The sequence below is a fragment of the Eptesicus fuscus genome, chromosome 3, assembly GCF_027574615.1.
Source record: "Eptesicus fuscus isolate TK198812 chromosome 3, DD_ASM_mEF_20220401, whole genome shotgun sequence".
NCBI classification, from domain to species: domain Eukaryota; kingdom Metazoa; phylum Chordata; class Mammalia; order Chiroptera; family Vespertilionidae; genus Eptesicus; species Eptesicus fuscus.
The window spans coordinates 8,161,694-8,175,550 of NC_072475.1; the positions used below are offsets into that span (position 1 = coordinate 8,161,694).

The 13,857-nt window shown below is 45.3% G+C and overlaps 1 protein-coding gene across 1 annotated transcript in view; it reads left to right on the forward strand.

Moving 5' to 3' along the window:
• The first annotated feature begins 4,435 nt into the window (after positions 1–4,435).
• Positions 4,436–13,857, forward strand: part of TRAPPC10 (trafficking protein particle complex subunit 10) — a 73,774-nt gene continuing 64,352 nt past the window's right edge. Inside the window, exon 1 of the mRNA XM_008145663.3 lies at positions 4,436–4,678. Coding sequence (XP_008143885.2) covers positions 4,612–4,678 — 67 coding nt within the window. The 5' untranslated portion in view covers positions 4,436–4,611. The remainder of the gene's footprint in view (positions 4,679–13,857) is intronic.

Sequence of the window (13,857 nt, forward strand, 5' to 3'; positions counted from 1 at the left end):
AGGCCTCATCCGGATCCAGGGACGCATGGTCTCACCCGGACCCAGAGACGCTTGGCCTCTCCCAGACCCAGGGGCACGTGGCCTCACCCGGGCCTAGGTGCACGAGGCCTCACCCGGATCCAGGGGCACATGGTCTCACCCGGACCCAGGGACGCTTGGCCTCTGCTGGACCTCTTTTGATGTGATGATTGGCCATTGTATGGTCCGCTCTGATTTTTATTCATCCGTTGTTCCTTTCCTGACTGCTTTTGGACTAATCAAATGTTCTTGGATTTTTTTCTTTCATTTTAATATATATATTTTTTATTGTTGATAGTATTGCAGATATCTCCCATAATCAAATGTTTTATATTTTTTCCGTTTTGCTTCTTCTACTGGCTTCTTAGCCAAACCCTTATGTTATTATTTTTTTAATTTTGTTTTTTGTGGTTTTGCTCTAGGGCTGGCTATCCTTATATCAAATTCTATTTTGAGTCACTATTGTATTACTTCGGTCTTCTCTCTGTATACAGGAGCCTTCTCATCGCCCACTTCTCGCTTCACACCCTGAAGTTCCCATCCCCCAAGTATACCAGCTCCCCAATGCCTCTGTCCACCCCATCCTTTGTGCTATCGTTATGCCTTTTACATATATTTTTTAAAACCATCACAACAAAGTAATTAGGTATGTTTCCTCCTTGAGGAAATTGTGGGGAGAAAAAGCATCGCCACTGTTACCCCCTTGCTGACCGCTCCCCCGGCTGTCCTTTCCCTCCTATTTGTCCAAGTTTCACTTGGTCCCGTGTCCTTTCGCCCTGAAGGACATCTTCAGCATTTACTGTAGGACCTGCGTGCTGGACACAGATTCTCTTGACTTCATCTGAAAACATCTTTATCTGCCCTCATCTTTTAGAGTATTTTTGCTGGACATAGGGTTTGGGGCTAAGTTTTTTAAATCCAGCACGTTACTGGTTTATACCATTGTTTTCCAGTTTAGATTGTGTCTGATGAGAAGGCAATGAAAATTCTCGTCATTGTTCCCCTGAAGGTAACGTGTCTTTATTTGCTGGCTGCTTTCAAGATTTTCTCTTTATGGTTTTCAACAGTCTGACTGTGATGTGCCTGTATGTGTTTTTCTTAGTATGTGTTCTGAGGTTTTGCAGAGTTTTTTTTTTTATCTATAAATCAATCTTTTCCATCAAATTTGTGGACTCTGGCCATAATGTTTTCAAATAAAATGTCTGCCTATTCTCTAAGGCTCTGTTGATTTTTTCTTCAATCTTTTTTCTCTTCTTCAGATTGAAAAATTTGTATTGATCTGTCTTTAAGATCACTGACTCTTCCAATCTGCTGTTAAGCCAATGCAGTAAAATTTTCATTTCAATTGTACTTTTCAGTTCTAGAACTTCATTCTTTTTTTTGTTGTTGTTAATCCTCATCCGAGGATATTTTTCTATTGATTTTGAGAGAGTGGAAAGGAGGTAGGGAGGGGGAGAGAGAGAGAGAGAAAACATCAATGTGAGACACATCGATTGTTTGCCTCCCATATATGGAGGATGGAATCGACAACCCAGGCCCTTGACCAGGAATTGAACCCGAGAACCTTCGGTGTGCAGGCTGGTGCTGTAATCACTGAGCCCACCGGCGAGGGCTAGACTACCCATTCTTTTTTATACTTGCTATTACTCTGCAGTCTTTAATGATTAAGACCATATTTTCATTTAATTCTTTGAACACATTTATTATAGTTGCTGTGTAGTCTTTATCTGTAAATATAACCTCTGGGCCATACAGGGGTTGCTTTCTATTGACTACTTTCTTTTCCTGACTATGGTTTACACTTTGTGGTTTGGCATGTCTAGTACATTTTTTGTGTGTGTACTGGACATTGGTCAGTTATAAGTTGTAGAGACTCTGGACCATCTTCCACAGAAGAGTTCTGACATTTGTGGTAGCTGGCAGGTCAATTACTGTCTTTATCACCTTGACCTTTTAAAAGTTTGGTTTTATTCTTGTTAGGCTGGATCTGAGAAATGTCCACGGTGTCCCCTACTTGGCAGGAGTCAATGTTCAAATCTCTCTTGCAGATCTTGTCAAGCTTTGCTTTACACTTTGTTATGGTAGGTCTAGTGTAGGCCTTATTTAGAGCAGGGGTTAGAGATGGCTCACAGGCCACATCTTGGCCACGACCTGTTTTGGTATGGCCGTTGAGCTAAGAATAGTTTATATATACATAATCTTTTAAAAAAAAATTTTTTTTTAAATTGATTTTAGAGAGGGAGAGGGAGAGAAACATCGATCCACTGCCTCCTGCACGCCTCCTACTGGGGATTAAACTAGAAACCCGGGTATGTTCCCTAACTGGGAATTGAACCAGCAACCTCTCAGTACATGGGACAATACTCAACCAACTGAGCCACACTGGTCAGGGATAATTTTTATATTTTCAGATAATTGTTTTTAAAAATCCCAAGGAAAAGTTTGAGACATAAAGTGTATATGGCCCTAAAGCCTGAAATACTTATCTGGGCCTTCACAGATAAAGTAGGCTGACCCCTGGGGATGTGGTCCTCAAGCTAGTGTCCCAGCTGAACTGAATGTTAATGAGGTATCAATGAGGCCTTTTCTGTAGCTCTGCTTGGCCTCTATTTTTGTGTCATTCTCAATGTTGTAACAGCCTCTTCCTGGAATCTCATCCTACACATGCTGAACCCAGCAGAAGCCAAGGACTTACAGCCCCCGCCCCCTCAGCCCCCCTAGACTCTGGCTCTCCACCCCGCCTAGCTCCTTCCTAGTGCTGGGCCTGCCTTAGGGATGCCAGCCACCCCAGCACTGATTTTCGCCTCCTCACTACAATGCACCATGCTACACTACCAACAAGTAGCAGCTGTGTTCACACTCAAACTATTTCACATGCACATTTACTTTATTTCCTTTGCAAAAGTTACTCTAGCCCTGGCTGGTGTGGCTCAGTGGATAGAGTGCCGGCCTGCAGACGGAAGGGTCCCAGGTTCCATTCCGGTCAAGGGCACATGCCCGGGTTGTGGGCTCAATCCCCAGTAGGGGGTGTGCAGGAGGCAACCGATCAAGGATTCTCTCTCATCATTGATGTTTCTATCTCTCTCTCCCTCTCCCTTCCCCTCTGAAATCAATAAAAATATTTCTAAAAATCAGATTAAAACAAGATTCTGTTAAAAAAAAAAGTTACTTTAAATGTACTTTCCTTACACAAGAAACTTATATGCAGTTAGAAGTAAGGATTCATTTTGTGGCGTTCCCAAAATGTGTACCACTGCCTATTCCATGGAAGGTCCCGTGCACCTGGGTGGGGGGTGGGGGGCAGTTAGAGACAAAGTAAAAGGCACAGTCCCTAAATTCAAAAGTGTTACGGTCAGGGACACAGGAAAAGAGTGCTAACAGGAGAGGCGTCAACATGCTGTGGGAATTCAGAGAGAGAGAGAGGCGGTTCATTCCAACGATCTGGAAGGACTTGTGGCAAAGGTGGCCTGGGAGGTGAGTGTGGAGGCAGCATTGGGGTGCTGTGCTGTAGGGTCTTTGGTTATAGCGAGAAGGCAGTAACCTTGTTCTACTTTAGGGCAATATTACTTCCTAACACCCGAGTAACGAGAAAGCACAAGACAGAGGGTTTTGCAAGGGCTAACTGCCGCTCAGCCCAGCGGTGGGAATTAATCCGGTGTCCTAACTGGTTCCGCCGGAGGCCTCCAGCGTTGGGTAAAGGAACAAGGCTAGGTGATGGCAGCTGGCCCGCACAGGAGAGATTACCTGTGTCCACATGCCACTGTCACCTAGGGTCACCCCTGACCTCCTGCTGTCAGTGACTCCAGGGCCATGCCTGTGTCCACATGCCACTGTCACCTAGGGTCACCCCTGACCTCCTGCTGTCAGTGACTCCAGGGCCATGCCTGTGTCCACATGCCGTTTTCAGTGACCCCCACACCCTCCAGGGTCATCCCGAGTCCACAGTGACTCCCAGGTCGTGTCTGTGTCCAGAAGTTGTCAGTGACCCGCCCCCCCACCCATGGCTGCCACCCCCACCTGGGGAATCTGTGTGGTGGGGCTGGGGCCGCCCGGGTCACCAGGTGCGATGGAGGGGCGGGCGATGGAGGGGCCCTCTCGGCCACGTGCACCCACCCTGGACCTCGTGCACTCCGCGAGGAACAATGTCCTGGGAGCCCCGCAGCGTCCCCTCCGCTCCGGGAGGCTAGGTCCCTGGTCCGCCCAAGGGAGACGCCGGTCTCCGGGGCGGCTCCCAGCCCCGCAGCCGCTAAAGCTCCGCTCCGATGTGGGCAGCTGCCTCCGGCTCTCGGGCGCCGCCCGCTTTCCCTCTCCGCACTCCGCGCCGCCGGGCTGCCTTTCGGTCGGAGGGCAGCGCCAGCCCAGACGGGGAGCCCTCCCCTTTAAGACGCGCGTCCCGGAAGTGGTCCCGCGGCAGCGCCGGTACCGGAAGTGGATGCGCCGGCAGCTGCGGGCGGCCGGCCGGGAATCCTCCTCCCGCTGCCGGGCAGGCGTCGCTGTCGCGGCCGGCGGCGCCGCTCAGGCACGGGCTGGCCGGGTACGGCCTCGGGGCTGCCCATGGGGCGCGGGGGGCCGGGTCGGTGACGCCGGACGCCCATGGACGCCCCTGAGGAGCCGCTGCCGCCGGTGATCTACACCATGGAGAACAAGCCCATCGTCACCTGTGAGTGCCCGTCGGCGCGGGAGGGGGCGGCGGCCGTTGTAGGCTGCCCGGCCCAGGCTCGCCAGCCCCTCGGTCCCCTCGCACCCCGCCGGGCCGCTCCCTGGATGGAGGTGTGACCGGGGCGGCGGTGGCTGGCCTCCGTCCCGCGAGCGACCTCTGACCCCGTGGAAGACGCCGTCCCGGGCCGTTTCGTGCAGTTTGACAGCGCCCGGCGCCGGCGCGCTTCCCAAGCTCGGCCGTTCGGCCTGCGACCGCAGGGTCCGTCCTCCCAGCCGGGGGTCGTGTTGTCCTCCGGGTCACACCGCTCCCCGACTCCGGGGAGGGCCCTCGTGGCTCGCAGACGGGAGCATGGAAGAAGTTTGCGAGCGTTTATCGTGTTTGTACTTGAGTAAAGTGTTAAATGGAGGGCGCAGGTAGTCTGTCTTGCACGGGCGCGACCGTTCGGGACCGAACCGGGAGGGCGGGCCAGGGCTGCGCCGTGCGCACCTGCTATTTGAGTTTATGCCCCCAGCTGGTAGGCTCTCGCCTGCCCGGATGCTGTTGCTGCCCGGATGATGTTGCCGGGGAGAAACCCATTTCACAGATGAGATCGTAGAGGTTAGCAAGGCCCCACTTGCGAATCCACACTCCGGACAACTAGACCTGCGGGCCCGGCCCCCCCCCCCCCCCATTTTTGCCACATTTATGCATACCCAGAGGAATTGTTTTCCTGTTACAGAAATCCCTCCTAATATTTACAGCCATAACTTTAGAATTAAATACTTAAAAAATAACTAATGAGAAGGGTTGAAATGTTGGCTGGCATTTCGAGACGTGCAGAGAGGTGTTCCGAACTGTCAGTTTTGACTTTTGACAGTATTTTGTGTCTTCAATTAATTTTTCAGATGGTCTTCCGTGCTCTGAAAGGAAGCACTTCTACAGCAAAATCTGGGTGGCCAGGCCATAGAAGACTGTGTGTGCACATCTCTTTCTCTTTCCTCCTCTTTTTATTTTTTCCCCTTTTTTCTGATTAATGGACACACTCCTTGTATGCTCCCTCTTGTCGGATCCCCGAGAAATTGTACATTTAAAGTTTGCTACTTCATCTTTAGTTGGTAAACTTGCTTAGGGAAATGAACAGTTTCATCTCAATTTGGAGACTTGAATGGTTCAGCAGTAGCTCTCCCACCCCTCACCCCCAAGTCAGAGAGGACGGGTGTGTGGGGTTGATCTGGAGGCCCTGCAGTTCCCAGGTGCTTTCTGATATCAGGGCACAGGAGCCAGTGCCATGCTCAGTGCAGTCTTAACGGGAGGTTTCCTGAAGCTTCTCTTCTCCCCAGGTGGTGTGCACATTGTTGCGTGCTGCATAATTGCTGCTGGTAGGGGCACCCACATATCTGATCACATCTCGTACCCCTTAGCTTACTTTTTAATAGCAGTGTTTCTATAGCTGTGTGTCTATACATTTCTGAGAAGTTCTTAAAGCTCTGTTGGATTCACCGTGAGCAGTAGTCTGTGTTTGAGATCCTGTTACTGTGTAGTTTCTTATGCAGGACAGCTGAGGCACAATTTCCTTTCCTGCAGATTTGTTACATTGGTGGAGGTTTTCCCCTGAGTAATGCTATGTGCACTGACGGTATCTGACTTAAAAGGCACCTCAGAAAAGAAAGCGGCGTCAGTAAACTTTCAGAGAAAGTTAGTTTGAAAGGTGAGAAAGATCCCTTTAGAAGTTAAAGATTTTTTAACTTTTTGAAAGGCTGCCTTCACAGTTCAGCCTTGAAATGACATTTTGGTGTCTCTGGGCTGAGCTTTGGTGGCACTTGTCCTGGTTTAACTTCATACTTTACCTTGTTCCATTCTTTCAGTTGCACATGCTTGGAGGGAGGAGCTAGACTAAAGCAGTGCGAAAATCGCTTTTAAAAAATCCATCCAGAGGCTTCACAGTTTTTGCTATTATGTACATAGTTGTCTTAGAATGCAACTTTTTTGTTTTCAAGAGTCCATTTACATCTTCTTGAATACTTACCTAGCCATTGTGCCCTTAGGCCTGTGTTTGTTCATTTTCAAGTGAAAGTAGAGTTTATGCTTGATTCAGTTTTTTTCTTCTTCATAGAATTTAGAACATCTTAAGTGAAAATGAATTGTGCGTAGATCTTTCTGAGAAGAATGTAGAATATAACTGGTTCAGGTAAACTTAGAAACTGTTTATATGTGGCCATGAGAAGAATGGAAAGTCCCCAGAGATTAGGGGGAATTCATTGTTACTTGAAAACCTTGCTGAATTAGTATTCTGAAGCTACCTAAAAGTTTTAATGGCCATAGTTAAAAGTGTTTGCACCTGCCGCCTACCTGCCTCTGGAGCAGTGACATCTGGCAGGGATGCTAGGTGAACAGTAGTGGTATTAATAACGTGAGGACATTGGGTGATGAATTACCTAATCATAGCAATTTGAATACCTGTAGTGTGATTTATTAATCATGAAAAATACACAGTGAAACAAACACATCCAGCAGATCCATTTGATCCGAATTTGTTTTAGCTTAGATTTACCCCCCTCTCCCCCATCACTGGGTCAAATTCCTTGGTTTAGAATAAAGACTTAGTTAGGTTTCTGATCCAAGGGTATGTTAGGAAAGGTAAGTTCCTTTTCCAGCTGTCTTGTTCATGGACAGTTATTGGGATTCCACTGAGATGTGTGACTTTTCTTTGCCGAGTGTCAGCATTATACCTAGAATGGCACATACTATCCAAACGGGATGTATAAAATCTGAAAAATAACACTCTATCCAAAGGCTCTGTTCTCGCCAGTCACATCTTATATTGCCTATTTCATTTGTCTGAATCTCTGTATTTGGGGTTCCAGATTTGATATTACAAGTTTTGAAAGGGAGAAAAGGCAAACAAAAATGAGCAAATCTGTAACATTTTGTATCTGGTTGGAATCTGTGTTTTTTCCCCTGTAAGGTAAAGTATTAAAATTTGCACATCACAGTTTTCCGCCAAGCCTGAAAATACAGTGCTTGTAATTTAACTACTACCTCAGTTTCATTACCAGAAAAGTACCTTTTAATGTCTTTTTTAAAAAATCAATACACATAAAGGCAAGTCTTGGTCCATATTGGATTCTTAAGCCAATAGCAAATCAGCAATTGAGAAGTGGGAGCAGCAGTTCTCCTTCGGAAAGCTCAGCTGTTCCCTGGAGTATATTTGGAGGGCAGGGGCTGCAGGCACTACCAGATGTGCTCACCTTGCTTTGTTTGCCAGTTCTACCTGTGACTGGTTAAAATCAGGTCTTACACGTGTGACTTAGAGAGTGTTCCATAATCTCATCCTCATCTGTGAACTAGGGATAGTGATAGCACCAACCTGATAGGGGGAAATGGGGTTAGAAGAATGAATACTGTGAAGCACTCAGAAGAGTGATCGCTGTGCAAAAAGTTAGCTACTGAGGGGAGATTCCTAAACTTTCTCTGTTCACAATGGCTCTAGTGTCTCAGAATTTTTTCCTGGCACTTAGGTAAAAAAGAATACTTAGTAACTTCATTTATTAAGTAGTTAGGTCCAAATAATTTTATTAAGTATTATATCCTAACGGCTATTTGAAAAAAAATACATACTAGTTGGGGAAAGAAGTTTATTTCATTCTTAGATAACCACAGCAACGTACGTACTAGTGGGATGGTTGCACCTCTTGGGCACTGCAGGACTTCTCTAATCTGGGAGTCAGATTGTACACTGCTACCTTCTGTGATTTTTTTTGGTGGTACTTTTATCACAGCACCACCCTGTTTTGTGATGACATCATTGAAAGGAATGTGCTATGATCTCATATTGAAACAATACCTGAAGTAGGGTGTAGCTGCATCCCTAGCATTGCTGCTTCCTCATAATTTCAATTGTCTCCTGGAGCCTCTGGGGGCTTGCTGGTACCCTGAGGCACCTCACCTGGGTACACAGTTTGGGAACTCATGTTATTAGTATACTAGAGGCCCGGTGCACGGAATTTGTGCACTCAGTGGTGGTGGGGGGGGGCGTCCCTCAGCCCGGCCTGAGCCCTCTCGCAGTCCAGATGTTCTTGGGTGATGTCTGACTGCCGGCTTAGGGAGCGGGCCTAAGCTGGCAGTCGGACATCCTTAGCAGCCACTGCTGCTGCACTCGCCAGCCACGAGCCCGGCTTCTGGCTGAGCGTCGCTTCCCCTGTGGGAGCACATTGACCACCAGGGGGCAGCTCCTGTGTTGAGCTTCTGCCCTATTGGTCAGTGCATGTCATAATGACCCGTCATTATACTGTTCAGTCTATTTGCATATTAGCCTTTTATTGTATAGGATACAAATATCCTGACTCTAGGGTGGATTAGGATGGATAAATTAGAAGTGAAAAGCTTGCTTTTCTACTTGAACTTCAATTCACATATCTGATTTACAAGATATGTTTCTGAAGAGTTTCTAGTAAAGTAAAATTTGGTTTATGCAAATGATTCAAAGGGTCTGATTTTTTAAAAGTGCTAATGAATCTAAAGTAATCAAGTATGGAAGACATAACACATAAGCTAGACTTTCCTAGAAGGGAACTGATATGATGATGTGGGCTACTCAGTGAGATAGAAAAGGCTGAGTTGGTAATTTTTTATTGGAAATGCAAGTGACTCACTGAATAATTTTTTTTGTCTAAAAATCTTTTTTTGCCAGTTGACAGTGTCTTTTCATATGAATTGCACAATTTATTGTGTGTGGTCTCACAAGGGATCACTTGCAGATGTCCTGTTCCCTCTGCTCTCACCTGGTAACTTCAGGTCTAGATGACAGACCAGGGGTGTTGGAAAATACTGCATGGCTTTAAATACTCTCTTGGGGTGGAAGAACTTTTCCTCTACCCTTCTAGGTTTTTCCAGCTGGTCTAATAATCAATGGACATGAGACAGATTAACAAGAGAAAATAACCAAATGTAATTACATACTTAAGTATGGGAATCCCATGTACATGAGAGAGTCAGCTACTCCACATACAGGAGAGGTTCAGCGACAGACGGGGGAAATGAGGGACATATGACATTCTGAGCTAAGGATGAGGTAAGGCACCTGGGGCTACAGAGGGGAGGAGGGCCATTGCAGGATGATAAGAGCAGATGTCCAGTAATTAGTAGTTGCCCTGCTCTATAGATAGGTAAAAAAAATTATTTCTGGCAAAACTCTTGTTATGGGCAAGTCCCCTAATCTATCCTACCAATAAAATAGTAATATGCAAATTGACTGCACCTTTGCTATGCCCAAGCCACACCCACCAGCCAAAGCCAGGCCCACCAGCCAATCAGGGCGAGTATGCAAATTACCCAACAAAGATGGCAGTTAATTTGCATACGCTGAGGGAGGGAGGAGTGAAGACTGAAGACAACTTAGAAGGAAGAGGGAGGAAAACCTCCGGAGGGGCGGAGCGGGGGCGGGGCGGGCGGAAGCAGCGTGTGGGTGCAGGCGCAGCGGCCGCAGTGGCCGCTTGCAGGATTCTTCCTGCAAATGGGCTACTAGTATATATATAAAAGCCTAAGCGGTAGCTATGATGAGCACTGACCACCAGGGGCCAGACGTTCAACGCAGGAGTAGAAACCACAGACATGGAAACATGGAACAGACTGATGAATCTCAGAGGGAAGGGGGAGAGGGGAAGGTGGGAAGAAATTAACCAAAGATCTTATATGCGTACTAGAGGCCCGGTGCACAGATTCATGCACCGGTGGGGTCCCTCAGCCTGGCCTGCGGGGATTGGGCCGAAACCAGCTCTCTGACATCCCCCGAGGTATCCCGGATTGCGAAAGGGCGCAGGCCAGGCTGAGGGACCCCATTGGTGCACAAATCCATGCACTGGGCCTCTAGTTTAAAATAAGGGAGAGGTACAAGTTTCTCTTGTCTCAGTTGCCTTCACCTCAAAATAATCCACATGTTCTGAACCCCTTAAACTACAGACACCTCTTTCTGAATAGCTTCTGACTATAGTAGCCTCAGAGCCTCTGTAGCCTCTTCTATACTAATCAAATCTTTCTTCAATAACTGCTCTTAATGTGAATTTTCAATGTATTCACAGTATTTTGGTTTTAGAGAATATTTGAATTTTAAATTAAAAATTAATGAGTTTGGAGTCATTCCTAACTCCTCTTTTTCTCTCACAGCTAACATTCAGTCTGTCAGCAAATATCATTTTATCTTTAACATTTATTTAGAATTTAGCCACTTTTCTCCATATTTACTGCTGCTCCCCCAAACCTATGCCACCTTCATCTTTCCCAGGATTATTCCAGTGGCCTCCCAGCTAACCTCCCTATTTCTATTTTAGCCCCTTGAAGCTAATTCTCTATGGGGTTAAGGGTGATCCCTCTAAAGGAGAAGTCACAGCATGTAATTCCTCTGCTCAGACCCCTGCAGTGACATCCATAGGCTACTCCCTGATATACAGTGCCCCTCCCCCCTTCGGGGCCCCCCAGCACTAGCTTCCTGACTGCAGCCTGTACCCTCTGCAGCCTTCGGGGCTATGTTCCAGCAGTGCCAGCATGGCTCCCCTGGTCCTCAGTGGGTCCCTTCCTTCCTCTGGTGGCTGCTTAGGTGCCACCCCTTCACTCCACCTATCGTTTAGCATCCCTTTGACTTCATTCAGTTTTCTTGGCTCAGCACCCCTTGACATAAATATTTTTTCTTTGTTTATTGTTTCTCTACCCCTAACCCAGGTGGCCTACAAACTGGAATATGAGATTCAGAACTGCAGGAACTTTATCTGTTTTGTTCATTGCTGTCTGCACCACCTAGAACAGTGCTGGCACATAGTAACTGCTCAGTAAATAAAAATGGTGCTATAAGTCACGTAATGCTTCTGTAAGTTAGAAGCTTTTGATGGCATACAATTATTTTCTGTAAATACATGTTTTTATCAAGATAAGACAGCTTTGTAGAAAATACTTGGAGAGTTTGAATTCTCATCCCCTAGACTTGTTTTTAGGTAAACTGTTATATGCTTAGTTTATTTGTTAATGGAAAATTCTCTGTTTAGTTTTGACTGAGGAAATACTTGTTAATCCAGTAAAAGAAATAAAGTTAACTTGTATGCGAGGGACTCTATTCTTTGAAATGGGCCCCTGAGTTGTGTTCACATACACGGTCTTTACTACAAGTCAGTAGAAACTTTATAACCAAATTGAAACATTCTCCTCAGGTCACTGATTCAGCTTCTGAGGTGGAGATTTAGGTTGGGGGGCTATCGACCCTGGCATTTGGATGAAGCCTTGAAAGAGATACATCTGTAACTTTAAAAACTGAACTTGAAATCTTAAAAGAGTGCATCAGTAAAACAGGAATATAGTTTTTTATGGTAAAGAGTGGAATCCAGGAGTGGAATTGCTGGGTCAGAAGGTGAGAGCAGTTTAAATTTTGAAAACTGCTTCCTAATCACTCTGTGAAAAAGCAGTACTCCAAGTTATATTTACTACACTGGATCAGAGTTATTTAAAAAAATATTTTTGCCAGTCTGATGGATGGGAAAACTACCATAGTTGTGTTTTTTTAAAAACAGGTTTATTGAGCTTTAATCCTTATACCGTAAAATTTATCCATTATAAGTGGACAGTTCTTTGACTGTTTATTTTTTTAGAGTTGTGCAGCCATCACCATAATTCAGTTTTAGAACATTTCTATCACCCCAGGAAATTCCGTTGTACTTTTTAGCAGTTAATCCCTGCTCCCACCCCTAGGCATAGGCATCCACCAGTCTGTTTTCTGTCTCTACAAACGTGTTTTCTAGATATTTCATAGAAATGGAATCAGTCTTGGTGGCTGGCTTCTTTCACACTGGTTTTTGAGGTTCATCCATGTTGCGCCATTTATCATTTGTTTCCTTTTTATTGCTGAATAGTATTCCACTGTATGGATGAATCACATTTTATTTATCCTTTCACCAGTTGATGGACATTTTGTTTCTAGTTTTTGGCTTATATGAATATTTATATGTGTGGACTTGTGTTTTTATCTTTTTTGGACTTGTGTTTTTATTTTTCATGGAAAGATTCTTGGGAGCAGAATTGCTATTTTGTATGATAAGCTTATATCTAACTTTTTAAGAAACGGTCACATTGTTTTCCAAAGTGGCTGTACTGCTTAACACTCCCACCAGCAATATGTGAGGGTCCCAGTTTATCCAGGTCCTTGCTGATACTTGTCTGTTTTGTTTTTTTATTATGGTTATCCTTGTGGGCATGAAGTGGTATCTGATTTTGGTTTTAATATGCATTTCCCTAATGATTAGTGATATTGAGCATCTTTGCCTGTTCTTATTAGCCATTTATATATCTGCTTTAGTGAATTATTTATTCAAATTATTTGCCCATTTAAAAATTAGATTGTCATTCAGTTGTAAGAGTTCATTATATTTTCTGGATATATGGAGATGATTTGTGGATATTTTCTCAATGGTGTCTTTTGAAACACAAATGTTTTAACTAGAGTTAATTCTTTTTGCTCTTATGGATTTTACTTTTAAAAAAGTACATATTTTATTGATTTTTTACAGAGAGGAAGGGAGAAGGATAGAGAGTTAGAAACATCTATGAGAGAGAAACATTGATCAGCTGCCTCCTGCACACCTCCTGCTGGGGATGTGCCTGCAACCAAGGTACGTGCCCTTGACCGGAATTGAACCTGGGACCTTTCAGTCCACAGGCCGACGCTCTATCCACTGAGCCAAACCTGTTAGGGCTGGTTTGTACTTTTGATAGCGTATCTAAGAATTCTTTGTCCAGCCAGGTCATCGTACTTGTTTTGATGTGCCCATACCTGATGATTAGTGAGGTTCTTTTTATGTGTTTAGTGGTGATTGGACCTCTTCAGAATTACCTGTGTTTGCTTTGACACTTAAGAGATATAGCAAAAAACATGTGTAGAAGATGAACTGAAATAGCACTAGGAAAAAATGTGCATTCCATTTTTATATTTTATACCATATGTATTAGTTTTTGCTGTAAAAATGATCAGAAACTGGGTGGCTTAAAAGAACAGAAATTCAATTTCTCACAGTTCTGGGCACCAGAAGTTGAAAATCAAGGGGTCAGCAGGGCTGCACTCCTTCCCAGGTTTTTAGGTGAGAATCCTTCCTGACTCTCCCAGCTTCCAGAAATCTTTGGCGGTCCTGGGCTTGTAGCTGCATTCCTCTGATCTCTGCCTCGTC